Source organism: Oncorhynchus keta, chromosome 21 (genome assembly GCF_023373465.1).
Source record: "Oncorhynchus keta strain PuntledgeMale-10-30-2019 chromosome 21, Oket_V2, whole genome shotgun sequence".
Taxonomy (NCBI): domain Eukaryota; kingdom Metazoa; phylum Chordata; class Actinopteri; order Salmoniformes; family Salmonidae; genus Oncorhynchus; species Oncorhynchus keta.
Window position 1 is genome coordinate 29,803,415 of NC_068441.1, and position 26,895 is coordinate 29,830,309.

The 26,895-nt window shown below is 40.4% G+C and overlaps 1 protein-coding gene across 7 annotated transcripts; it reads left to right on the forward strand.

Moving 5' to 3' along the window:
- The first annotated feature begins 3,141 nt into the window (after positions 1-3,141).
- LOC118400433 (ADP-ribosylation factor GTPase-activating protein 1-like) lies at positions 3,142-26,847 on the forward strand. Of its 7 annotated transcripts, XM_035797299.2 has the most exons (14): positions 3,142-3,342; positions 3,621-3,691; positions 5,389-5,498; positions 5,765-5,936; positions 6,101-6,201; positions 15,388-15,474; positions 15,918-16,029; positions 17,949-18,005; positions 18,096-18,128; positions 19,438-19,467; positions 21,694-21,750; positions 22,186-22,245; positions 22,640-22,707; positions 22,807-26,847. In XM_035797299.2, the coding sequence occupies exons 2-14, from the start codon at positions 3,632-3,634 to the stop codon at positions 23,180-23,182; spliced, it is 1,323 nt and encodes a 440-aa protein (XP_035653192.1). In that variant the 5' UTR covers positions 3,142-3,342; positions 3,621-3,631; the 3' UTR covers positions 23,183-26,847. The 7 variants fall into 7 exon arrangements, with proteins under 7 accessions (XP_035653192.1, XP_035653194.1, XP_035653196.1 ...); XM_035797301.2 differs by lacking the exon at positions 22,186-22,245 and having other exon boundaries at positions 22,646-22,707; XM_035797300.2 differs by lacking the exon at positions 19,438-19,467 and having other exon boundaries at positions 3,143-3,342.
- The last annotated feature ends 48 nt before the right edge of the window (positions 26,848-26,895 follow it).

Here is a 26,895-nt window from a genome sequence, read left to right on the forward strand (position 1 = left end):
ATTCACAAATGAATACATACCATACATATCATAGTATATGATATTTCTCGGATTTACGTACACAATAATAGGAACTACTCTGAGACTAGGTTGCAGCGTTGGGTTGGTGTTGGTTAAGTAGACTGGAACTGACCTTTTTTTTCAATGATGAACGGCCTGAGTGAACTATCTTTGTTTAGCCACCTTCTTTGACTACTTGGGAGGGGTTGTCATGTAGAAATATCTTGCCTGTCAACTCCAAATGGCTCATATGCCTCATTTATTTGTCTAGATTTTTCCACGACTTTTAAATCTTGCATTGAATTGTGACATCATTCTAATCATTTAAGCAACATAAAAGACAGTACGGGTGTTCTTCTTCTGGTGATGTAGGCCTATCCCAGTGGGCACAGATGTCAATTCAACGTCTATTCCACATTGGTTCAATGTAATTCAATTGAAATGACGTGGGAACAACGTTGATACAACCAGTGTGTGCCCAGTGGGATGGTTCTGATAAAGCTGTGGCTTTCCCTGATCTAGACTTCAAAAAGTTATTAGGTTTAGCTATTTCATCTGGGTGTCACGCCCTGGTCTTAGTATTTTGTGTTTTCTTTATTATTTTGGTCAGGCCAGGGTGTGACATGGGTTATTTATGTGGTGTGTTTTGTCTAGGTGTTTTTTGTAGGTTATGGGATTGTGGTTAGTGGGGTTGTCTAGAAAAGTCTATGGTTGCCTGGAGTGGTTCTCAATCAGAGGCAGGTGTTTATCGTTGTCTCTGATTGGGAACCATATTTAGGCAGCCACATTCTTTGAGTATTTCGTGGGTGATTGTTCCCGTCTCTGTGTTTTGTTTGCACCAGATAGGGCTGTTTTGGTTTGTTACGTTTAGTGGTTTGTATTGTTCGTTATTATTTTTATTAAAGATGTATCGAGATAACCACGCTGCATTTTGGTCCTCCTCCCCTTCGACGGAAGAAAACCTTAACACTGGGATGAAATATAGACTACTGTAATGATATGAATAGATACTGGAGTGGCCTAGCCAGTCTCCAGACCTTAATCCCATAGAAAATCTGTGGAGGGAGCTGAAGTTTTGAGTTGCCAAACGTCAGCCTCGAAACCTTAATGACTTGGAGAAGATCTGCAAAGAGGAGTGGGACAAAATGCCTCCTGAGATGTGTGCAAACCTGATGGCCAACAACAAGAAACGTCTGACCTCTGTGATTGCCAACAAGTGTTTTGCCACCAAGTACTAAGTCATGTTTTGCAGAGGGGTCAAATACTTATTTCCCTCATTAAAATACAAATAAATTTATAATGTTTTTGACATGCGTTTTTCTGGATTTTTGTTGTTATTCTGTCTCTCACTGTTCAAATAAACCTACCATTAAAATGATAGACGGATCATTTCTTTGTCAGTGGACAAATATACAAAATCTGCATGGGATCAAATACTTTTTTCCCTCACTGTATGTATATCAGCTTTTAGTTTTGTTGCACCGTATTTGTGGAACAATCTTCAAAATGTTCTTAATTTGGTGTTTTGGTGTCTCTAGGGCAATTCAGAAAGATGATTGAGGACCTTATTTCTGATGAATGTGTTTGTTTTTTATTACCTTTTTCTTCTTTCTGCTTGCATTTTGTATTTTATTTTTATGTATGTATTTTCTGTAACTTATGTAATTCAGGGCTCATCTGTAAAACAGACCTTCGTCTCAGTATGACTCCCTGATAAAATAAAGGTTAAATCATATTTTGTTTTAAAGGTTAGGCTACGGGTATAGGGAAGGCACTTCCAAAGGATGCCTGATAGCACTGATCATCAACAAATTGTGATGTTTGAGGACCACGGTTCCGGTTCAGGAAAAAGATGGAGGAAGTGGATGCTGAGTTCGAATCAAGCAGCGTGTCGAGCAAAGTTGGTGAAAACAAATGTTCTGAATGGACAACAGTAGTCGTGAAAACTGGAACAAAATGTCTAAATTTGGATACATATATGAATGATAATGAGTCGCTTCTTGTTGGGATGCGTTTGTTGAGTCAGGATGCATATTTTGGAAACCCGTTTGAGGTGTTGAAAATGGGAAAGTATGCGCTGGGAAAAGTGGAGCCTGTCAGAGTGACCAGGAGTGGTCTTATTTTGATTAATTGTATTTCTGAAGAGCAGCAGGAGATTGCAGTGGGCCTCACAAAATAATCAGAACAACGTACGTTTGTGATTTGAACTTCGGAGTAGAGCACCCGTCAAAGGAGTCATCTCATGGGTGATTATGGATGTTCATGTTGAATACCTGAAGGCAATTCCTGGTGTGGTTGGTGCCCTGCGTCTGACCCACTGGGTGAATGGAGAAAAATAAGAAAGTCTGTCGTACCTGTTGTTTTTTTGAAAAAGAGCAAATACCTACGCATGTGAAGCTTGGTTATAAGATACACTGTAGGAGCTTTTGTTCCCCAAACCACTGCAGTGTAAGAATTGTAAAGGATTTGACCATGTTTCGTGTGTGTGCAGATGGACAGAGTATAATGAAGAAAGGTGTGTAGGTAGGACAACGGTGTTGCAATTGTGGTGGGGATCATGACCCCGAGTACCTGGAGTGCCCTGCAAGGGTGAAGGAGATTGAGGTGGCAAAAGTCAGAGCTTTCAATTGAATCTCCTATGTGAAGATGATTAAAAAATAATTGAGGAAACAAGTGATGCTAGTGAAGATATGGTAGTGGACGCACCGCACCTGTTGTAAATGTTTGCTGCCAGTCAAAATATACCCTGTGTGTTAAAAAGGTGGATTTTGTTGCATTCATTGCCACAGTTATAAACTGTACAGCACAAGTATCAAAGAAATCTAAAAAACTGGACATTATTGTGGCTGCGACAGAAAAGGTTTGGGGATTTTATATCTGGGGTACTGGCGCCTGAAGACCCGACCTCCCAGGTTCCTCTTGAACCTGTGTAGGGATCAGATTTTTTAATAAAAAAAAAAAGAAAAGTTGTATTTATTTTTTGACAGTTAGGTAGTTATTTTTTGGTGTATTTTGTTTCATTTTGGGGAATCCTATTTCCATCCCACACGTTAGGTGGCGGGATGCTCATTAAAATCTGCGATTGCCAATATACGATTGAAGAAGAAGAAGAAGAGTTACGCTTTCCCATAATGCATTGCAATGCCAACGTAGCTACATCTGCCATTGCCTAGCTAGTTTTCAACATGGCCACCGGTGTTTGACATCAGCTAGCATTCGTAGCTCTTCTCAATGGATTTAATTTGAGCTGACACATATTTTCCATACATTTTAACTCCACATCTTTAGCAAAAAGTCATATCGAACTAAGCAAGCCAGACGCTTTCTACATTATCCGGCCTGGTAAGAGACTAGCAGTAGCTAACATCAGGCAGTTGGCTACCGGCGTTATCTAGACGGCTAGCTAGCTCCAGATACACAATATATCATACATAGACTATTGGATGCCATTCAGCTTGGTAGTTGCTGTCAGTTCGTATATTGATTGTTTTCGAATAGTGTTGATATGTCTGTCCAAGGCTGCCTAAATTACCCGCTAGCTAGTGGTGCATTGATTGCTCGATAAGAGGTAAATGGGACGTGATTTCTTCGTAAGATTGTTAATGATTACTCTCTTTCAGTGTCAGTCAAAATGGCAAGCCCAAGGACTAGAAGAGTTTTGAAGGAAGTGAGAACTCAGGAGGAAAACAACGTGAGTAACTACTGTTGGATAGCTAACGACATTCGCTGGCTGTTTGAGCAGTATAGCCAAAGATAGTATTCAGACCCCTTGACTTTATCCACATTTTGATATGTTAAAAGCCTTATTCTAAAATTGATTGAATAAATTAAAATTCCTCAGCATTCTACACAATACCACATGGTGACAAAGCAGAAAGGTTTTTAGAATGTTTTGCTAATTAAAAAAAAAAAAAAAAAACGTATTTACATTAGTATCCAGACCCTTTGCTATGATACTGGAAATTGAGCTCAGGTGCATCCTGTTTCCATTGATCATCCTTGATGTTACTACAACTTGATTGGAGTCCACCTGTGGTAAATTCAATTGATTAGAAATGCACATGCCTGTCTATATAAGGCCTCAGAGTTGACAGTGCCTGTCAGAGCAAAAACCAAGACATGAGGTCGAAGGAATTGACCGTAGAGTGTTGAGACAGGATTGTTGTCTAGGCGCAGATCTGGGGAATAGTACCAGCAGCATTGAAAATCCAAGAACACAGTGGTCTCCATCATTCCTAAATGGAAGAAGTTTGAAATCACCAAGAGTCTTCCTAGAGCTGGCTGCCTGGCCAAACTGAGCAATTGGGGGAGAGGGGCCTTGGTCAGGGAGGTGACCAAGACCCAATGGTCACTTTGAATAAGCTCCAGAGTTCATCTGTGGCGATGGGAGAACCTTCCAGAAGGACAACCATCTCTGCAGCACTCCACCAATCAGGTCTTTATGGTAGTGGCCAGACAGAAGCCGCTCCTCAATAAAAGCCAAATGACAGCCTGCTTGGAATTTGCGTAAAGGACTCTAACCATGGGAAACAAGATTCTCGGGTTGGATGAAACCAAGATTGAACTATTTGGTCTGAATGCCAAGCATCACATCTGGAGGAAACCTGGCACCATCCCTACGGTGAAGCATGTTTGTGGCAGTATCGAGCTGTAGGGATATTTTTCAGCGGCAGGGACTGGGAGACTATAGCTGAAAATAGCTCTGCAGCGATACTCTCCATCCAGCTTGAGAGGATCTGCAGAGAAGAATGGGAGGAACTTTCCAAATACAGGTTTGCCAAGCTTGTAGCGTCATACCCAAGAAGAATCGAGGCTGTAATCGCTGGAAGGTGCTTAAAAAAAGTACTGATTAAAGGGTCTGAATAATGATGTAAATGTGATACTTTTTTAAATAAAATTGCAAAGATTTATAATTTAAAAAAGTTTTTGCTTTGTCATTATGGGGGTGTCGTGTGTAGATTGATGGGGGAAAAAAAACAAATGTAATCCATTTTAGAATAAGACGTAATTAAAAAAGTTGAATAAGTCAAGGGGTCTGAATACTTAGCAGATGCGGATGAAGGTAGGACATTACTGATTCACTGACGCAATTTGAATTGAAATTATTTTGCATTTACCGTGAGTATATTAAACATTAAGAACCCCCAGTCAACGGTTTTGACTGGGAAGCATGCTTCACGACTCACACTTTAGCCACGACTTGATTGCTCAGGGCCTAGGGTGAACTACCTAAGGTTTTATATGGACACTGGAGTTAAAACAGTAGCGAGGTCTGAACAATCTCTGCTGATATATTCAATGTGATAACTGTCCAGTGTCCATATTCACTTTTTCAATGTCAACAATGACATCAAATGGTTAGACAACATTTCCCCCTCCTTTTCTCAGCTTTGCTTTGAGTGTGGGGGCTTCAACCCTCAGTGGGTTAGTGTTACCTATGGGATCTGGATTTGTCTGGAGTGTTCTGGCAAACACAGAGGCTTGGGAGTGCACCTTAGGTGAGTAACTTTAAAGTTCCAAAATGACAAATTTGATGATTGTGTTGGGATTTATGCTTGCCAGCAGAGGCATGTGCATGAATGTCAAAATCCTCTCTGATCCTAGATAAATTGTTTATTGCTTTTAGCCATGCTCTTCTATGAAAATGATTAGCAGTTATGTGCTTTGTTAACCCACCACAGCCAGAAGCCATCCACATTTCTTCTTTCCTGACGGTTAGTGTGTTTGGAAATATTGAACCCCTGATGTGATCTCTATACTGTAGCTTTGTGCGCTCTGTTACCATGGACAAGTGGAAGGACATTGAGCTGGAGAAGATGAAGGCGGGAGGAAACGGAAAGTTCCGTATGTTTCTGGAACTCCAAGATGATTATGATGCCACTTGGACCATGCAGGACAAATATAACAGCAGAGCTGCTGCACTTTTCAGAGACAAGGTGAGGAAGTCTCACTCTCATGAGTCATAATTTAATGATCATTCTCAGCACAGTTACTGGGGACACTTCAAATGTCCATTTATGGATTTCCAATGCTAATATCAGACAGGACATATTGAATGGTCTCACTCATTGAATTCCATTCCTCTGTATTCCATTGACAGGTTGCAACCATTGCAGAAGGGAATGAGTGGTCTATTGAAACTTCCTCTGCCAAGGACTGGACTCCACCTCAGCCCAAGACAGGACTTTCGTCGTCTCATCGGTAAGTAGGGCTGGGCGGTATTTTTATTTATTCAAATTAATGTTTTTGTGCGATATTCCAGATGCCTGTATTGAAAGAATCAATTTTTTTTGTAATTCATTTTTATGTCCGCTTGTTTTCATGTTGTCTTTTTGGTTTTGTCTACTTCGCTCCTTCTGTGCTGTGTGAACTTTATCATTTACGCCAGAGATCTGAATATAATGACAAGCTGTTCATGTCTCCGCCCTAACAATGGGAGTCGTTGTCCCAAAGGCGGGAAGGTAGGCAACGAGCATAAGTACAAAATAAGCCCATAGAAATGTGTTGGACATATTTTTGTTAAGTGAAACCTCCAGGGTATGGTCATGACAATCCTAGAAAAGTCATAGAATTTTAAAATGTTGTTTTCCAGGCCTGGAAAAGTTCAGAAAAATGATCACGTCTGTGATGTTTTGGAAAAGTCCTGGTGTCGTGGTAATTCTCTATTTACCAAATCATGGGAGCAAACCACACACACACACGTCAGAGTTAGTTATAAAAGTCCATCTTTAATTATGAGCTCTATCACAATCCTGTGACTCTCAGATAAATTCAGTGTCTCTCAGTGAATTCTCTGAGAGCCCCCTTACAATGCAACTGAGTTCCTTTAATAGCAAAGACACACATAGTCAGACAGCATAGACATAATTCATCGTTCAGCTTTGTCTCCTTTCCCAGAACCATAAACCAAATCCTCCATATCAACAGGCATATATCAAATTGTCATTTAGATACAACCAACTCAAAATACAACCTCCTGGACAAACTCACGGAGAGGAGAGTGAGGCTATAGGTTAAGATAAAAGCAACATTAGAGGGAGCATAGAATGATTCCAGACACTGCAACCCTCCTTTTCCCACTGGGAAAAAGGTAGGGAGTAAAAGATATGTTTACACATGATGACACTTTGACCTCTCCCCTCTCTGTGGCCCATGCAACTTAGTTTTGACATAGAACAGATAACTGCAACCTCGCCACAGTATTATACAAAAATACCATTCTGATGAGAATTAACTTACACATTTGATGAATATTAAACATCTTACATATGTTACCAACAAATTCTGATCCTTCCACGACACTGGAAATTCATTTAATTTGTGTTAATGTAATTTATTTAAGCACCGTTTTTTAAGTATTTGATCAATCAAATAAAAATCAACACAACAGCCAGGATCAGAATGTTTGTGTGCATAACCTGCATGTGTGCAAGACGAGTGGGCTGTTGCTTAAAGGCAACATGGGCATGCTTCCCAGCCGAAACAATTTGGAAGGGTTTGTGTATATACACGGAACAAACGCTACAATTTCAAAGATTCTACTGAGTTACAGTTCACATAAGGAAATCGGACAATTGAAATACATTTATTAGGCCCTATTCTATGAATTTTACATGACTGGGAATACAGATATGCATCTGGTCACAGATACCAAAAAAAAAATTGTGTCGTGGATCAGAAGTCTGTATCTAGTGTAGAGGTTGACCGATTATGATTTTTCAACACCGATACCGATTATTGGAGGACCAAAAAAGCCGATACAGATTAATCGGCCGATTGAAAACCCCCAAAATTATTTTTAAAACTTTGTAATGACAATTACAACAATACTGAATGAACACTTATTTTAACTTAATATAATACATCAATAAGATCAATTTAGCCTCAAGTAAATAATGAAGCATGTTCAATTTGGTTTAAATAATAAGTGTTGGAGAAGAAAGCAAAAGTGCAATATGTGCCATGTAAAAAAGCTAACGTAAGTTCCTTGCTCAGAACATGAGAACATATGAAAGCTGGTGGTTCTTTTTAACATGAGTCTTCAATATTCTCAGGTAAGAAGTTGTAGTTATTATAGGAATTCTAGGACTATTTCCCTCTGTACCATTTGTATTTCAATAACCTTTGTCTATTGGATGTTCTTATAGGCGCTTTAGTATTGCCAGTGTAACAGTATAGCTTCCGTCCCTCTCCTCACTCCTCCCTGGGCTCAAACCAGCAACACGACAACAGCCACCCTCAAAGCAGCAGAGCAAAGGGAACAACCACAGGCTCAGCGAGTGACGTTTGAAACGCTATTAGCGCGCGCTAACTCGCTAGCCATTTCACTTCGGTTACACCAGCCTAATCTCGGGAGTTGATAGACCTGAAGTCATAAACAGCGCAATGCTTGAGGCACAACGAAGAGTTGCTGACAAAATGCACGAAAGTGCTGTTTGAATGAATGTTTACCCCCCTGCTTCTGCCGACCACTGCTCAGTCAGATAGATTAGATACGTTATGCTTGTATGCTCAGTCAGATTATATGCAAGGTAGGACACGCTAGATAATATCTAGTAATATCATCAACCATGTGTAGTTAACTAGTGATTATGATTGATTGTTTTTTATAAGATAAGTTTAATGCTAGCTAGCAACTTAACTTGGCTTACTGCATTCGCGTAATAGGCAGTCTCCTTGTGGAGTGCAACGAGAGAGGCAGGTCGTTATAGCCTTGGACTAGTTAACTGTAAGGTTGCAAGATTGGATCCTCCGAGCTGACAAGGTGAAAATCTGTTGTTCTGCCCCTGAAATAGGCAGTTAACCCACCGTTCCTAGGCCGTCATTGAAAATAAGGATGTGTTCTTCACTGACTTGCCTAGTTAATTTAAGATTAAATAAAGGTGTACCTTTTTTTTCTCAAAATCGTTGCCTAAAAATACTGATTTCCGATTATTATCAAAACTTGAAATCGGCCCTAATTAATCGGTCGACCTCTAATCTAGTGTGACCACCATTTGCCTTGTGCAGCACGACACCTTCACATAGTTGATCATGCTGTTGATCGTGGAATGTTGTCTCACTCCTGTTCAATAGCTGTGTGAAGTTGCTGGATTTTGGCAGGAACTGAAACACGCTGTCTTACACGTCGATCCAGAGGATCCCAAACATACTCAATGGGTGACAGCTGTTCAATCAGCTTCTTGATATGCCACACATGCCAGGTGGATTGGTTATCTTGGCAAAGGAGAAATGCTCACTAACATTCATGTAAACAAATTTGTGCACAATTTGAGAGAAATACACTTTTTGTGCATATGGTATACTTCTAGGATCTTATTTCAGCTCATGGGACCAACACATGTTGCATGTATATTTTTCTCAGTATTTTGTGACATTTTGGACTTCGGTATGTTTTTTTTTTGGTTGTTCAGACAATGTTTTGAGGCAAATCTGTCGGTAGCCAACGTCTACGACCCTTCATAGATGATTGGTCAACAGTAATGATTATTTGTCATTCATTGAACTCGTTTTCATGAAAAAATGTCATTGTGAGATACTGCACCAAACATGTTAGTTAGTTGTAACGTTGAGCGGCTACGATCTCTTTGGTAAAAACATCAATGTAATTACATTTCTTGCGTTATCTTGGATTAGTTGTGACTTTTGAAGTGTGTACTGGCTACGGTGTCTCGAATGGACAAACGGTAGTCTTTTTTTAAGGGAGTATGTGAGTGCACTCATTCGGTTCGCCTAGCCGAGTTCGGCTAAGGGCCAAGGAGAGAGACATTCCAGTGCAGCAGTAGGTAGGCCTATAAAATATGGTGAACAGACTAACTACTGTTATTAAGGAGAACGCTACCTGCCCCAATGTATAGTGCCAACTATGAAGTTGAGCATGTGAAATATATTCAGATGTGCACCGTACACAGCCTAGTTGGAGCAGAATATCATCTGCAGGCAGCAAGAGCACACGGCTCTCAACTGGTTTCGGCATGGAGCAGTTCACAGAAGAATGACTTCGGTAGTCGGTAGGATAGAAAATACAGTTCAATTTTATCTACCAGTAAATGCTAAGGCAATGGGTATGCAAACCAGGTACTGAAAGTTTAGACCGACGTGTTGATTTAGTAGGTTATTTGTGATGTGCACTGTTTGCATCAGGGTCGTGGACATGGATGGGTCTGGGTAGATGGAGGCCCACCCATTAGGGAGCCAGGCCCTGACAGTCATGTGGTGTAAGTATTATTGTGGAGTTAGCCCATCAAATTTGACTGATACATGAGGATGTCATGCCATTGGAGTGGGTGAGTGACTGAATTCCCCCCCCATTGTTATCCGGTGGTCATACACAGCTAGAGATGCAGGTATCATTTGGTTAGCGAGCAAGAACTTGAACTACTTATCCAGTTAGCATATCGCTTGCGTTTGCAAATTCACTCTGGCGATCTACTCTGATTTCAAAACTCTCTTCTGACTGTGCCAGAGCGCAGAACTTATGAATTTCCAAACAAGCAACACCTGCTGAATTTGACCGGTGTCAGTAAACATATTCCAAAAAAGTAATAGTTAGTCAAGAATGCTCTAGATCAGTGTTTCCTAACCCTGGTCCTCCAGTACACCCAACAGTACACATTTTCATTGTAGCCCTGGACATACACACCTCGCTCAACTCATTAAGGGCTTGATGATTAGTTGACAAGTTGAATTTGGATGATACAGACAGAACATGTCAGAAGAGGCTGTATTTTTTAATTTTTTTAGTTCACCTTTATTTAACCAGGTAGGCTAGTTGAGAACAAGTTCTCATTTGCAACTGCGACCTGGCCAAGATAAAGCATAGCAGTGTGAACAGACAACACAGTTACACATGGAGTAAACAATTAACAAGTCAATAACACAGTAGAAAAAAAGGGGAGTCTATATATACAATGTGTGCAAAAGGCATGAGGTAGGGGAATAATTACAATATTGCAGATTAACACTGGAGTGATAAATGATCAGATTATCATGTACAGGTGGAGATATTGGTTTGCAAAAGAGCAGAAAAGTAAATAAATAAACTGTGGGGATGAGGTAGGTGAAAATGGGTGGGCTATTTACCAATAGATTATGTACAGCTGCAGCGATCGGTTAGCTGCTCAGATAGCTGATGTTTGAAGTTGGTGAGGGAGATAAAAGTCTCCAACTTCAGCGATTTTTGCAATTCGTTCCAGTCACAGGCAGCAGAGTACTGGAACGAAAGGCGGCCGAATGAGGTGTTGGCTTTAGGGATGATCAGTGACATACACCTGCTGGAGCGCGTGCTACGGATGGGTGTTGCCATCGTGACCAGTGAACTGAGATAAGGCGGAGCTTTACCTAGCATGGCCTTGTAGATGACCTGGAGCCAGTGGGTCTGGCGACGAATATGTAGCGAGGGCCAGCCGACTAGAGCATACAAGTCGCAGTGGTGGGTGGTATAAGGTGCTTTAGTGACAAAACGGATGGCACTGTGATAAACTGCATCCAGTTTGCTGAGTAGAGTGTTGGAAGCGATTTTGTAGATGACATCGCCGAAGTCGAGGATCGGTAGGATAGTCAGTTTTACTAGGGTAAGCTTGGCAGCGTGAGTGAAGGAGGCTTTGTTGCGGAATAGAAAGCCGACTCTTGATTTGATTTTCGATTGGAGATGTTTGATATGGGTCTGGAAGGAGAGTTTGCAGTCTAGCCAGACACCTAGGTACTTACAGGTGTCCACATATTCAAGGTCGGAACCATCCAGTGTGGTGATGCTAGTCGGGCATGCGGGTGCAGGCAGCAATCGGTTGAAAAGCATGCATTTGGTTTTACTAGCGTTTAAGAGCAGTTGGAGGCCACGGAAGGAGTGTTGTATGGCATTGAAGCTCGTTTGGAGGTTAGATAGCACAGTGTCCAATGACGGGCCGAAAGTATATAGAATGGTGTCGTCTGCGTAGAGGTGGATCAAGTTTGCTTGCCCGGAGTTACAATAAAAATGTGAACTGTTGGGGGTACTCGAGGACCAAGGTTTGGAAACATTGCTCTAGATAACATGTAAACAGCCTAACCAGCTCTGCTAAGGTGAATAAAATGGTCAGTCAGTGGTGTAAAAATACTTTAAAGTACTACTTAAGTAGCTTTTGGGGATGTCTTTACTATTTATATTTTTGGCTACTCTTACATCACTACATTCATAAAGAAAATAATGTTCTTTCTACTGCATACATTTTCCCTGACACCCAAAAGTACTCATTTACATTTTGACAGGAAAATGGTCCAATTCACACTTGTCAAGAGAACATCCCTAGTCATCCTAGTGCCTCTGCTCTGGCGGACTCACTAAACACACATGCTTCATTTGTAAATGTCTGAGTGTGCCCCTGGCGATCTGTAAAACAAATAGTGCCATCTGTTTTTTTCCTTATATAAGGAAGTTGAAATTATTTATACTTTTGATACTTAAGTATATTTTAAAACAAAATGCTTTTACTCAAGTATTTTACTTGAGTCATTTTCTATTAAGGTATCTTTTACTTTTACTCAAGTATAACAGTTGGGTACTTTTTTCACCACTGGTCAGAGTGAGGTGTTCTCATTTGTCTGGATGTAGCTAACTAGCCAACTTTAGCCAGTTAGCTTTGGGTGCTTGGTTGGGATAAGCATGCATTTGTATTTATTGGGGATCCCCAAGGCAGCAGCTACTCTTCCTGGGGTTCAAACACATTAAGGGACTTACATGAGTTTCAAAGAGTCAGAATATGAATGTCATCTGTTAAAGTGAATGACTTCATGAACCTTGTTTCTTAAGCAACGTATGTGTATATGGGATATTTTTAGGCCTTTCCTGGGTTGCTTGATTGTTTTTAATGCTTTACTGGGAAGTAGCTTATCAGAAGTAGACTTGCTCATGTTATTTATATTGGAGCTGATGGTAAGCTGCACACAGTGGACTTCCTACTAGGGCACACTGCCTCAGTGCTGACAGTGTAACTCTGGTTCATAGGCACATGATTACATACAAAAACTGTAGGATCAATAGCGGTGTTCAGGGGTTATAAATTAAGTTACTTACATACTTAATGTACATTTGATGCAACATTATGACAACTCATTGTCACAATGGTAGGGATGAACTGAGCTAGTCTTGGGTATTTTTAAGCCATTTTTCTCAACGCAACCTTGAAATGTGCGGACAGAGTCTGGAAGCCAAGATTTTTTTGGGAGGGGGTCGAGAACAGGAACATCCCCAAAGTCATCTAGGAGCATCCCACTAGCTCATGTCTCCAAGGAAGGGGGAGACCAAGAAGGTATCCCTACAGAGTATCAGCCAGTCGGCTGTGGACAGCCGACACGGTGGTGACACTTCCACCAGAAAGGCATCTGGCTACTGGGGTAAAAAAAAAAGTAGGCGGGCGTTGATTTTCCCCAGTAGCTAGTGTAGGTTCGCTACTTGTTTGCTAAGAGTAGCCACTTCACCCCTTTAGGCTTCTGCAAGCTACATTGAAAGTCCAGGTGGTCCACATTGTCCTGGAATAAAGCAAAGTAAACACAGCTCCTGCAGCGTTAAACGTTCAATAGGGGCTTCTGTTTGAGACTGCCGAGCTAGCTGGGTTTCTGTGTCTCTACACATGGAATCTGGCAGGATCCCGGGACGGTAGCTTTCACAGCAACTGAGTCCAAGAGTTAGAGATTCTGCTAATGCTTTCCTTTGTTCATGCTTCCCACTTTGTCAGAGCTCTGCGTGTCATGTCTTGTCTGTGGCATTAGCAGGCAAGCTACAGAAGGACAAGGTGACATTTCCCCATTTATCAGTCAAATTGACGGGCAACTAGCTGAAAAAGTTTGAGGGTTTATCTAGTTTTCTGTCGTTAGATTTTAGCTCAACTTGCTCTGGCTAGCATTAGTTGTTGATCTTGTTGATGTACATAACTGATGGATAGAGAGCCTACCATTTTTCATAGTGGTTTGATCAACAGGACTTACATTTGGAAACTTTACAGAGGACTCCCATGGTGTTTACTTATTTGCAGAAATCTATTCTGGTGGCTTTTGGCGACTGTGTTGTAATGATCTAAAGTCACGATGTTGCAACTGCCTGTAAACACACGGTCCAGTTCAAAGTGAATGATGGCAGGACCCTGTGGCAAATGGCTTGTTTGTATATAGGTTCTACTGTAGCTCTGATTGGCTATAGCACACCGGTCTGTGTAGACTCCGGTCCTGGACAAGACAATGTTTTTATTCGGTTTTATTTACACCAGTGTCTATTAATTGTCCAAACGCACAGCTGCTTTCTCACTATATTACTTAAGAAATTTCACAAATGCCTTAATATACGTAATTCCCAAACATTTGACGAATATGTGAAAATTATGAATATGTGAAAATGAAATCTAAGTGGTTTTTGTCAATGTTTAAATAAGTGATTCTTCCTGGCAATGTATATGAACAGATTTTAATAAGATTTCATGTTGCTAAAAGGTTTGGTCCAACAGAATGGGTCATATGGACACCAATACACATTGAGACATTATTTTACTGTAATAGAGAAGTTATCCTTTCTAACAATACCCTTTTTTTAAAGGTCTCAACTACTCAAATTGCATGCAAATAAGATGCTACTTAAACAGGAGTATTAATGAACATTCATTATGAAAAATGTATGTGCATTTTGTCAAGCGCGGTATAAATGTGGAATAAGCATACGTTTTATATAAGGAATCGGAAACTCCTAAAGTAGGCCACTTGATTTCAACATCTGAACAAAGTGGACAGGCTAGCATGTTGTTCAAACCATTGGAAGTGAACAGAAGTGTGTTCATAACTGTTCTGCGTTGTTAGCAAGCAAATAGATCCAAGTTGACTACACTTGAAACGTAAAGAATAGCTGCTACTCACGAGCATGCCAGTTTGCCCTTGAGAGATTGTTTGAGACCTGTGTTAATTTTCTCTAGTTAGTGCTACAAGAAGGGTCATTATTAGTGAATGTGCATTATGTATGGGTCTGGTTACATTAGTACATTTTTTTTCTGACATTTTCATAGACTTGAAAGCCAGATCTGTGATTATTGCAAGAAAAGCAGGTTCAACTTTTTTTTAATACAATTATTAGTGGGGCTTATTTAGCCTAATTTCATGTGACCTGAATTCATGAGATTATTGCTGGTTGTTTGAAATGCAGTGTATTTGACCTTTTTAATTGTACAACAAAGCTTATTTAGATAACTTTTTTTTAAAAATCACTATATATTGTGAATTGTCCATAAGTTAGGGCTGGGCGATATGACCTAAAAATCTGTGATAATAGTGTTATTTAGCTAAAGTATTCGACTACTTGAATATTTCCAAAGTACTGATGTCCAATGTTATCTAGTCTCATAATATTCTGTCATCTGTTTTCCAATGTAGCTCAGGGGGCCTGGGGCAGAACTCGGGCAAACCTTCAGACAAGGCCTTTGAGGACTGGTTGAGTGACGATGTGAACTCTTATCAGAGGTGAGACTATTGTATCAATGACACTCCTCTCTGAGGCAGCTGCAGAGTTTTCTCTTATAGTACACATAAAGCACATTGTCAAAATTCGAAAGATGCCATTTTTGTTTTGTTTAAAGATGACTTTAATCTGCTTTTCTCTTATGTAATGTATTTTTAACCCTAATTATAAAACTTAACAACTTTAAGGACTTAATCTGTGAATGCTCACCCAAAATGTAGCACAGGGTCTTAAAACAAAAGATGCCACGGAATACAACATTTTAAACATTTTGCTTAAAGCTCAATTTCAACCATATTGTTTTCTTTTCTGCTGGGGCCACCCATATGTGTATGCATGATTGTAAGTTGCTTTCCATAAAACCATTGGCTAAATGGCATATTATATGTTTTTGGTCACCCTATGAGGACTTGTCATTTATGCAAATTTACCATTTCCTCTGTAGTGGTGGCAGTTATAGTGGGAATCAGGAAAACCGCTATGTTGGCTTTGGGAATACGCCGACCCCAGAGAAGGAGGATGATGTCCTGAACAACGCGCTCTCTTCCATTTATTCGGTATGGCAGTAATACGGCACAGAATTTAGGGATCTGCATAGCTCTGCAGTAGACTGGTCTCTCTGTGTGTGTGTGTGTACAGTTGAAGTCGAAGTTTACATACACTTAGTTTGCAGTCATTAACTTATTTTTCAACCAAATTTCTTGCTAACTAACTAGTTTTGGCAAGTCGGTTAGGATGTCCACTTTGTGCATAACACAAGTCATTTTTCCAACAATTGTTTACAGACAGATACTTCACTTATAATTCATTGTATCACAATTCTAGTGGGTCAGAAGTTTACATACACCAAGTTGACTGTGCCTTTAAACAGCTTGTAAAATTCCTGAAAATTATGTCATGGCTTCTGATATGTAAATTAGCCTAATTTGAGTCAATTGGAGGTGTACCTGTTGATGTATTTCAAGGCCTAACTTCAAACTCTGCCTCTTTACTTGACATCATGGGAAAATAAAAAGAAATTAGCCAAGACCTCAGAAAAAATGCAGACCTCAAGTCTGGTTCATCCTTGGGAGCAATTTCCAAATGCCTGAAGGCACCACTTTCATCTGTACAAACAATAGTATGCAAGTATAAACACCACAGGACCACACAGCCGTCATACCGCTCAGGAAGGAGACGCTTTCTGTCTCCTAGAGATGAGTGTACTTTGGTGCGAAAAGTGCAACTCAATCCCAGAGCAACAGCAAAGGACCTTGTGAAGATGCTGTAGGAAACGGGTATAAAAGTATCTATATCCACAGTAAAGCGAGTCCTCTATTGACATAACCTGAAAGGTCGCTCAGCAAGGAAGAAGCCACTGCTCCAAAATTGCCATAAAAAAAGCCAGACTACGGTTTGCAGCTGCACATGGGGTCAAAGATGGTACTTTTTAGAGAAATGTCCTCTGGTCTGATGAAACAAAAACAGAACTGTTTGGCCATAATGACCATCGTTATGTTTGGAGGAAAAAGGGGGATGCTTGCATGATGAACACCATCTGAATCATGAAGCACGGGGGTAACGCATCATGTTGTGGGGGTGCTTTACTGCAGGAGTGACTGGTGCACTTCACTAAATAGATGACATCATGAGGAAGGAAAATTGTGGATATATTAAATCAACATCTCAAGACATCTGTCAGGATGTTAAAGCTTGGTTGCAAATGGGTCTTCCAAATGGGCGATGACCTCTAGCATACTTCCAAAGTTGTCAAAATTCCTTAAGGATGACAGTCAAGGTATTGGAGTGGCCATCACAAAGCCCTGACCTCAATCCTACAGAACATTTATGGGCAGAACTGAAAAAGCATGTGCGAGCATAGAGGCCTACAAACCTGACTCTGTTACACCAGCTCTGTCAGGAGACATGGGCCCACATTCACCCAACTTATTGTGGGAAGCTTGTGGAAGGCTACCCAACACGTTTGACCCAAGTTAAATAATTTAAATGTAATGCTACCAAATACCAATGTAAACTTCTGACCCACTGAAAATGTGATGAAAGAAATAAAAGCTCAATTCTGACATTTCACATTCTTAAAATAAAGTGGTGATCCTAACTGACCTAAGACAGGGAATTTTTACTAGGATTAAATGTCAGGAATTGTGAAACTGAGTTTAAATGTATTTGGCTAAGGTGTATGTAAACTTCCGACTTCAACTGTATGTGTGTGGCGCTTTTAAGACAACTGGGAACTCTGGCCCCCCAAATGTCAAATCATGGTGTCTGTTCTTCAGGTCAGAAAGTCAGAGCTCTAGGAAGATGCCCTGAGTTTCTGAGTTGGATGAGTGTTAAAAAGGTTTTTTCCCAGTTGGAGCTCCCCCCAGTTGTCTTGAACGCACTGAAGTCTTAGATTTCAGAGTTCCCAGTTTTGAAGCTGTAATAGTACTACCATTTGGGAGGTATGATGACTCGTATGACATGTTTTGTTGTATAGGGCTGGAGCAATTTCGCCATCGGAGCTAGCAAAATTGCTGCAGTTGCCAAGGATAATGTAAGTATCTTTAAGGAAAGTTGTTATCCTGTCATAGAACTTCATTTTATTGTTTATTAATTGCTTTAACACATCTTTTCACTGAAACAGACTGCAAAACTTGCAACTTCAGCAACCCTAAAGGTATGAATTCCTTTTGTTAAACCGTTATTAGTAACTGATGAGTTTTGTCTTTAGTTACTACCAGGGTTTTTTTCTGCATAGTGTTTTTTTGGGGTCCCGTATAATTTTTTTCCCTCAATTTTCATTTGGCGTCATTGTAAAATTGCAGGAAATTATCTTTAAACCAGCAAAACTTTCTCCCTGGCCACGAGGACCTAAAGTTTTCAGTTGGCAACTATGCCCATTGCCCCTGGTAACCTAAGCCATTTTTATCCTGAGAAAAAACCCTGACTGCGAAGATAACGTTATGAATAATGTTTTTACTAGCATAATTTTGCAATTTACTGTACACGAGCTCTAAACTTAGATGTATTTAGATGAGACTATTTACGTGAATGTGTAGATACAAATTTTCACCCCAATTTTTTTGGTATCCAATTGTCCTGTCGCCCAGAGCCGTTCATCCCCCGAAACAGCCAAGCCATACTGCTTCTTGACACAATGCCCACTTAACCCGGAAGCCAGCCGCACCAATGTGTCGGAGGAAACACCACGCTCACTGCGCCCGGCCCGCCACAGGAGTCGCTAGTGTGCGATTGGACAAGAAGATCGCTGCCAGCCAGACCCTCTAACCCGGATGTCACTGGGCCAATTGTGCACTGCCCCTTGGATCTCCCGGTCGTGGTCGGCTGCCACAGAGCCTGGACTAAAACCAGGATATCTAGTGGCACAGCTAGCACTGCGATGCATTCCATTAGACCACTACTCCACTCGGGAGCTCAAACAAACTATTTTAACCTTACAAGTCTAAGATGCCATTTAACAATGTTGATAAAGAGGTGATTGTATGAATCCCCTTTTGTTGAATAAGGAAACCATTCATATGCTCATTCTCTCTCATGGCTCAAGTAATAACTAACATGATGCTCTGCTAAAGAGACAGTTCTAGACCCCCTCTCTAAGGAAATACCAAGCTATGATAATTGATTTGAGTGATAAGACATTTTCATTTATCATAATTCAACCAAAGCGATATATTGGTTGAGGCTCAGTCTCCTAATTCCATGTGATGTACCCACTGAAAAATATATTCTAGAACTTAATTGTTTCTATGGATGCCCTTAATGCATGCTATTCCCTCTGCAGCAGAAACTGCAATGTAAATGTTTAGCCTTCAGAGCTCATGGAACACAGATTTGTTTACCTCCCACATGTTTCCCTTGTATTTTTGCTCATAAATTAACTGGACAGAAATAACTGACCTTAATCTGTGAATTTACCATGTTGGAACTGTTTGATGCTTTTTTAACCTCACTTTCTCGGAACATAGTTAAGGGGCTATAAGCCGCCACCAGAGCCGGTAAAACCAATAACAAATGCATGCTCTTTGTCCGTATGATACCTGCATATCTCATTTACTTACTGTTTTTATGAATGCATTCATTCCCAACCACCCAGAGCTTGTTGGCTGGTCATCAGTGTCCTGTCTGATATTCTATGTAAACATTTCTAAACCCACTCCTGTGAAATGGTGGATGCATACAGGTAGCCCAACCTGTACTGTTACTGTAAGCTTTTGCTTGGCTGCAGACTAACATTGTCCGGTCCCCTTTTAAAAAAATGTTATTTTAATTTTTAAAGATGATGGATAATTTTACTGTCAAAGGTTGTAGTGTTAAATGTATTTATATGAAGTTCTTGGTCACTTTAACTTTGGTGGCTTATAAAACCAAATGGTTTAGAACCTGTTCTAGGAGTGTCAACATTCATGTCATTTACAAAGAAAGACATGATATCATCGTTATAAACAAAAAGCATTTTATTTGTCACGTGCCGAATACAAGGGGTGTAGACTACTGTGAAATGCTTCCATAAGCAGAATAAAGTACACAAGAACAAAGCAATACACAAGGAGTACCAGATTAATGTGCAGGGGTACGAGGTACAGTGGGGCAAGAAAGTATTTAGTCAGCCACCAATTGTGCAAGTTCTCCCACTTAAAAAGATGAGAGGCCTGTAATTTATCATAGGTACACTTCAACTATGACAAACAAAATGAGAAAAGAAAATCCAGAAAATCACATTGTAGGATTTTTAATGGACTTTCAACTCCCTCCAAAGATGTTCTATGGGGTTGAGATCTGGAGACTGGCTAGGCCACTCCAGGACCTTGAAATGCTTCTTACGAAGCCACTCCTTCGTTGCCCGGGCGGTATGTTTGGGATCATTGTCATGCTGAAAGACCCAGCCACATTTCATCTTCAATGCCCTTACTGATGGAAGGTTTTCACTCAAATTCTCACGATACATGGCCCCATCCATTCTTTCCTTTACACGGATCAGTCGTCCTGGTCCCTTTGCAGAAAAACGGATCAGTCGTCCTGTTCCCTTTGCAGAAAAACAGCCCCAAAGCATGACGTTTCCACCCCCATGCTTCACAGTAGGTATGGTGTTCTTTGGATGCAACTCAGCATTCTTTGTCCTCCAAACACGACAAATTGAGTTTTTACCAAAGTTATATTTTGGTTTCATCTGACCATATGACAGTCTCCCAATCTTCTTCTGGATCATCCAAATGCTCTCTAGCAAACTTCAGACGTCCAGTACATGTCCAGGCCCATGTAATGTCCCTGGCGGCATAGTGTGTTACTGATGGTAGGCTTTGTTACTTTGGTACCAGCTCTCTGCAGGTTATTCACTAGGTCCCCCCCAGTGTGGTTCTGTGATTTTTGCTCACCGTTCGTGTGATCATTTTGACCCCACGGGGTGAGATCTTGCGTGGAGCCACAGATCGAGGGAGATTATCAGGGGTCTTGTATGTCTTCCATTTCCTAATATTTGCTCCCACATTTGATTTCTTCAACCCAAGCTGCTTACCAATTGCAGATTCAGTCTTCCCAGCCTGGTGCAGGTCTACAATTTTGTTTCTGGTGTCCTTTGACAGCTCTTTGGTCTTGGCCATACTGGAGTTTGGAGTGTGACTGTTTGAGGTTGTGGACAGGTGTCTTTTATACTGATAATGAGTTCAAACAGGTGCCATTAATACAGGTAATGAGTGGAGGACAGAGGAGCCTCTTAAAGAAGTTGTTACAGGTCTGTGAGAGCCAGAAATCTTGTTTGTAGGTGACCAAATACTTATTTTCCACCATAATTTGCAAATAAATAAATTAAAAATCCTACAATGTGATTTTCTGGATTTTTTTTCCCCCTCATTTTGTCTGTGATAGGCCCGTAATTTTCATCATAGGTACACTTCAACTATCATCTTTTTAAGTGGGAGAACTTGCACAATTGGTGGCTGACTAAATACTTTTGTGCCCCACTGTAGATATGTACATGAAGGCAGGGTAAAGTGACCATTACTTTCGTACTCACCAACCATAGGGTTATCCATCCATGCATGACAATTCCATTGCTCAGTACCCTTTGGTCAGCTGTCCGTCCGTTGTGCTGACTGCTCATTTAACATTCTAGTCAATGGCATGACAGTTCCTCAGCTGCCTACTACTCAAACTCAGTGTCTTGTGTTGGCGTGAATGTCGATTGTTCGTTTGATTCACACATTTTCTCCCTCACTCCCAACTAGGCCACAGAGTTAGGACAGACATTAAATGAGAATGTTATCAAACCTACCCACGAAAAGGTAACATTGTGTTTGAAGTTAATGTTAATGTGGTGGTGGGTCCCTATAGGCTAATATGCTTAATTGAACCAGTTTAATTTGAATGTGCATTGTGTCCTTCGGAATGTCTGCTGTGGTGACTGACTCGATAGGGTGCATGTGTAATAGCTAATTGCTTGATGTTGAAACATTCCACATAGCTGCTTAAAATGGGTGTTGACTGAGACTGAAATCACCTGCTCTCTCCTTATAAGTAGGCTAATCACCACATTTATTAATGTTCTCTCAGTAAAATATTGACGCCTAACGAACCACTGCTCACAGTAAAATATGTACTGCTCTCAATAAGAAATATTGCCTGAGCTAGCTTAAGTGGGTGATGTCTTTATTTACACGCCCACCTCTTGATGCTGTGAGTTGTCTCCATTTCAATTAACGGTGATTTGGCTTGTCCAGGTAAAAGATGGCAAGTTGCTAGATGAAATGTCCGTCAGCATTGCTGGGCTGGCATCCAAGGTAGGAGAAGGCAGACCTCTGCCACACTGCAAACCAACAACCAGTCTCCTGAGCAAGGGTCATGGGAAGCTAGGCATTCATTAGAAATTTTCCCAAGTTTAGAATGACTAAATATTCAGGTGCTGTCACCCCCATTATGTATCCTGAAAAGGAGACTGGTTTGGGTGTGTTGTATATTTTGAAGATAATTCAATTTGATCTCCCATTTCTCTTGCTGCCATTGTTATTCTGGTGGTGAGTATGTAGATTTGAACTGTACCTGTCTTATATATCAAGTAAAGGACAATGTGATGAATACAGTGGTCAATGATTTGATTTCATTAGTTAACTTTTTATTAAAGTAATTTCATATCTAGTGATGTTTTTTGGAGTTTGACGTGTGCCCTCTTCTCAGGTCCAGGGCGCTGGTGCAAAAGGCTGGAAAGACATGAGCGACTTCTTTGCTGGAAAGCCAGAGGACGGGTAACGTCAAATATTAAAATGGACTTTGGCTTGGAGATGTGACATACCATATGTTCTTAGTTAGGTGGGTGGCGTTATTTGATTAGCCCTCTCCCACAGGTCAGAAGGAGAGAGCTACCAGAACATGGACGCCACTGAGGGTTACCAGGGCAACTCCTCAGGCCCAGAACCAGGCCAGGCCCCTGCGCAGGACTTCTGGGAGACCTTTGGGAGCACCAGCTCCTCCAAGCCCAAGAAGTCTCCAAGCAGCGACAGTTGGACCAACGTCGACAACTCTGCCACAGAGAAGAAGAGCTCTGACAGCTGGGACAACTGGGGCTCGGAGGTAGCAACCAACAACAAACACAGCACTGGAGACAGCTGGGAGGCCTGGGACAACAACTGGGACAACAGTGGCAGAGAGACCAAAGGCAAGAAGAGCCCCGCTGCTGCCCCTGACAAACCTGAGGAAACCTGGGACAATGCAGACTGGTAGAGGCTTCTCACTCTCTCTCCTCACCTGCACTATTTCTCCCTTTTTCTCTATCCCTCCTTGCCTTTTTTTCCTTCACTGCCTTTCCTTTTTTCTGGTACTTTTACTGTTGCACAGTCCTGTCTCTAACCTGGGCTGTGCTCAATGCCAGTTTTGTGGTGTTATTCCTCAATAAGAATCAATTGAAAGTAAATTGAGCTCCATGCATATGGAGTATACCTGAATATTCACAAACTTTAAAGCAGTCTAGTGTTTTATTTTTGCTGGATGTGTGTAAATAAAGTGACCTTTAATTGCAGGAGTTCAAAAATCAAAGTGAGAGCAGGGGAATAATCATATGTAATATTTAAAGTTGTTTCCATATTAGAAGGCAAGGTGCAATCTTGGTTTTATGACTCTATAGCAGGGCTATTCAATGATATTCTTACAAGGGCCAGATGTAAAGAAATAAAGGTTAATTGCAGGGGGGCTGGATATTTCCCATGCGATTATTCTAAGGAGACACCAATAAAGACACTTTGTCCAATTTAAATGTTGCCGAAAGTAATTAGAAAAGAAGTGGAGGGTGCCCAACCAAAGTGAGTTGAGGTGCAACCACTTTTTCTTTATATAATTGATAAAGAAAAGGTACAATGCTTGCTCACCATTTATTTATTTAAACCACTATTAAAAGCTTCTTTAAAGTAATTAGGCCATTAGAAAATCACCAAACTAAGCATTGCAATAAAAACCATTAAAAAAATAAAGTTAATGCCAAGTATTCTTTGAATTTATTTCCCTCAGTCATTAGGTGCATGTTTTTGTCAATCTTTTCTAACGAGTCCCTGTGAGCGTCAGCGAGGGAAACACAAGTCATGTACGTGTTCGTAGCGTTCAGGAATGGGGTCATAATATTTTGTAGCTTAAACCGTTCAAACACTAGAGACATTCATATGAACAAAAAATTATCAACATGCCACCGAGGTGCTAAAAATGCCCAAAACTACACTTTAGACAACCACAATGCTGCTTGTCATTTTGGCTGGGATTTTTTTTTTGCAGATCTTTTATAAATGTTCAGAATTGATCAAAGGGCCAGTCTAATTTAATAAATGGGCCGGATCTGGCCGGCGGGCCACCAGTTTGAATAGCCCTGCTCTATATTCAGGCGTTCAAGTAATTCTAACTAAAGATGGCAGCAGTCACCTACTGAACCAGTGTCTAGAGTGAGAGGAGCTCACTGGTTGGCCCATGAGAATTTCCACTTTGTTGCCACATGATGCATAATGAAGTTGACAAGGAACTTGACTCTAGTGTGTTTGTCATGTAAAGCCAGCATCCCTGGATTGCACCCCAACAGTGCTGTCGGTGTTGACTAAAACTTAGACAAAACGTTCTGTTGTGTCAATTTATGACTGCAACTAACCTTGGTAGGATGTAGTTGCTGGTAAATGTAGTAGTTGGATTCATATGATGCAAGTACATTATTTGAACAATATTTTTTTATCTTATACTGAGTCTGAGTCAGTACTACTTGGTTATTTTGATGAACAGGTGATGAAGTACATTTTGGTATATAGGCCATCGTAAATAAAAATGTGTCTTTAACTGACTTGCCTAGTTAAGGTTAAATAAATAAATATATACAACCCTGTCTAAAGAGGTTGATAGTATAAAAGTACTATTCCACCACTCAATCGGTGGTTGTTGATTGTATTAATCTCATCTGCTAACTGTAATATGAATGATCATGTGTTCATTTAATGTACAGTATGTATGTTAATCTAACATGATTGTGTGTTGAACTGGGAACATTTGTTTTTGGGGTAACTTATGCTTAATTGCATGTATGTAATACTGCCAAACCTGTGGGACCACCACAGCAGCCTTCTGTGACCTCTGAACTTCATTGACCCGTAGTGGGATCTAGTCTGTTGTGTCTGTCCTCTTAACACTAAAAGTCAACACTTTCTTAGTGTGCTGAGCTTTTCAGTCTCAGTGGTAAGTGTTGCATCTGAATTTGTTGATCTCCAAGTATGCATGTTTATGAACTCAAATGTTGAATCAAACGACGGTCAAAGAACACATCTCAGGCCATTCATGTAATCTTTAAAGGAAAGTTTGATATAAATTTCAGATTTGTGCAGTGAATTTCTGACACTCATTCACTTCTCAAGGAGTGATGTTGAATACTGCTGATTTGAAAGCAAGCTATTTGCTGGACTTCTAAAATGAGCCACATGTTTTACATGGAAGTGCAGAATAAGGTGGTTCCAGAGATTCACTCCAAAATCAGCCATGTAGGCTTGGCTAGGCCTAATCATGGCCTTGTTTGAGTTATGCATGTTTTGAGTGACTTTAAGGTCACTTAACATATTAATTAAAGTTGTTTGCAATCTCCCATTGTAAGGAGGTGAACCCTCAATTTCACCCCTGTATGTGTGTGAGAGTGAGGCGTTGCTTAGATAATTATTCTACTCCTGAGAAAGATGACGAGGCTGCTATTTCTTAGTTGCACCAGATTGTTGGCATTTCCTTCCCATGGCTGTTTTTATTTTGGTGGAACCACAGTTTATGGGCTGATGTGGCATGGCATGCATTGTCTTGTGTGAAAGAGAAGTGCTTCTGCTAAAAGGGCAACAAAGACCATCTGTTAAGAGTTGCATGTTTTCTGAACAAAAAAATCATGACTGGAGATGTAAACTAGGATAACTGTGCAATGTTTGTGTAGTAGTGCATCTTCTGTAATAGTGCTCCATCTCCCCTGCCCTCTATTTTAATGTTACCAGCCTTAAAGAGCTGACCTCAGTCTATTGATAAACCATTGTCAGTTTGGTTTGAAGTGTGTGTTCTCCCTTATTAGCTGGACAGCATGTATGATAAAATATTAAAGTAAAACGAGGTGCTGCTGTTTAGTTTGCCTCCATATTTCTTATGCTTTGTTGATTTTTTTTTTCTTCCTTGTACTGTAAGTTTTATGAAGACTTTTAACATTTTCAGTTAACTAATCACTCTAGTGGAACCAGCCTGAAGGTGAACGTAGTGATCATGCTAGTTCCACCAGGGAAAATCGCATCTTATACAGTCCCAAAATGTTTATTTGTATTTATCAATGAATTCCAGTGCTTTAAAGGATGTTTAATGTTATATCCTATTTATAGATCTACAAAATCTCACATATCATGTGGTATGTGTGAAATATAGGCCTAAAAGAACTAATCACAAAAGTACTATATGTGCTCTTTGTCTTCATGTTTTGATTGTCACATTGGAGATTGCAACCCACAATATTTTGTAGATATCATTGTTCAGTCAAATTGCTATTTTTCGATATTGTAAATTAAATGGTTATTGCATCCTAATGTAACTACGGTTTGAAGAAACAAATAGTTGAGGATTATTTTTAAAAACACAATTGGTATTTGTAAGTGCATTGGGCGTTGGCGAGTTTTCTTTGAGTTCCACTAATTTATCTGTCTATACATGCGTTCTATAATGGTGATTGATTGAAGATAATTTTCTCCAGTGCCCGTAACCCTAATGTAAACCATAACATTACGGTAGGCTTGACCCTTATAGTACTGTACTCTATAAAAACTATATAAATATATAACAGTTCCGGTTGTGGGTGTATTTCTGTGCACCACCTGTTGTCTGTCTGTATGCTAAATAAAAACGTATTACATGTATGTTTTTCCTTTTTTCTCATGGTGGATATCTTTTTAGATGGTGTCATG

Bases quoted from the DNA above. Each gene is read 5' to 3' on its own strand.
- LOC118400433 (XM_035797299.2), top strand. From the start codon at position 3,632: ATGGCAAGCCCAAGGACTAGAAGAGTTTTGAAGGAAGTGAGAACTCAG. The intron at 6,202-15,387 runs GTAAGTAGGGCT...TTTCCAATGTAG, and splicing joins GGACTTTCGTCGTCTCATCG to CTCAGGGGGCCTGGGGCAGA. The intron at 16,030-17,948 runs GTATGGCAGTAA...TTTGTTGTATAG, and splicing joins CGCTCTCTTCCATTTATTCG to GGCTGGAGCAATTTCGCCAT.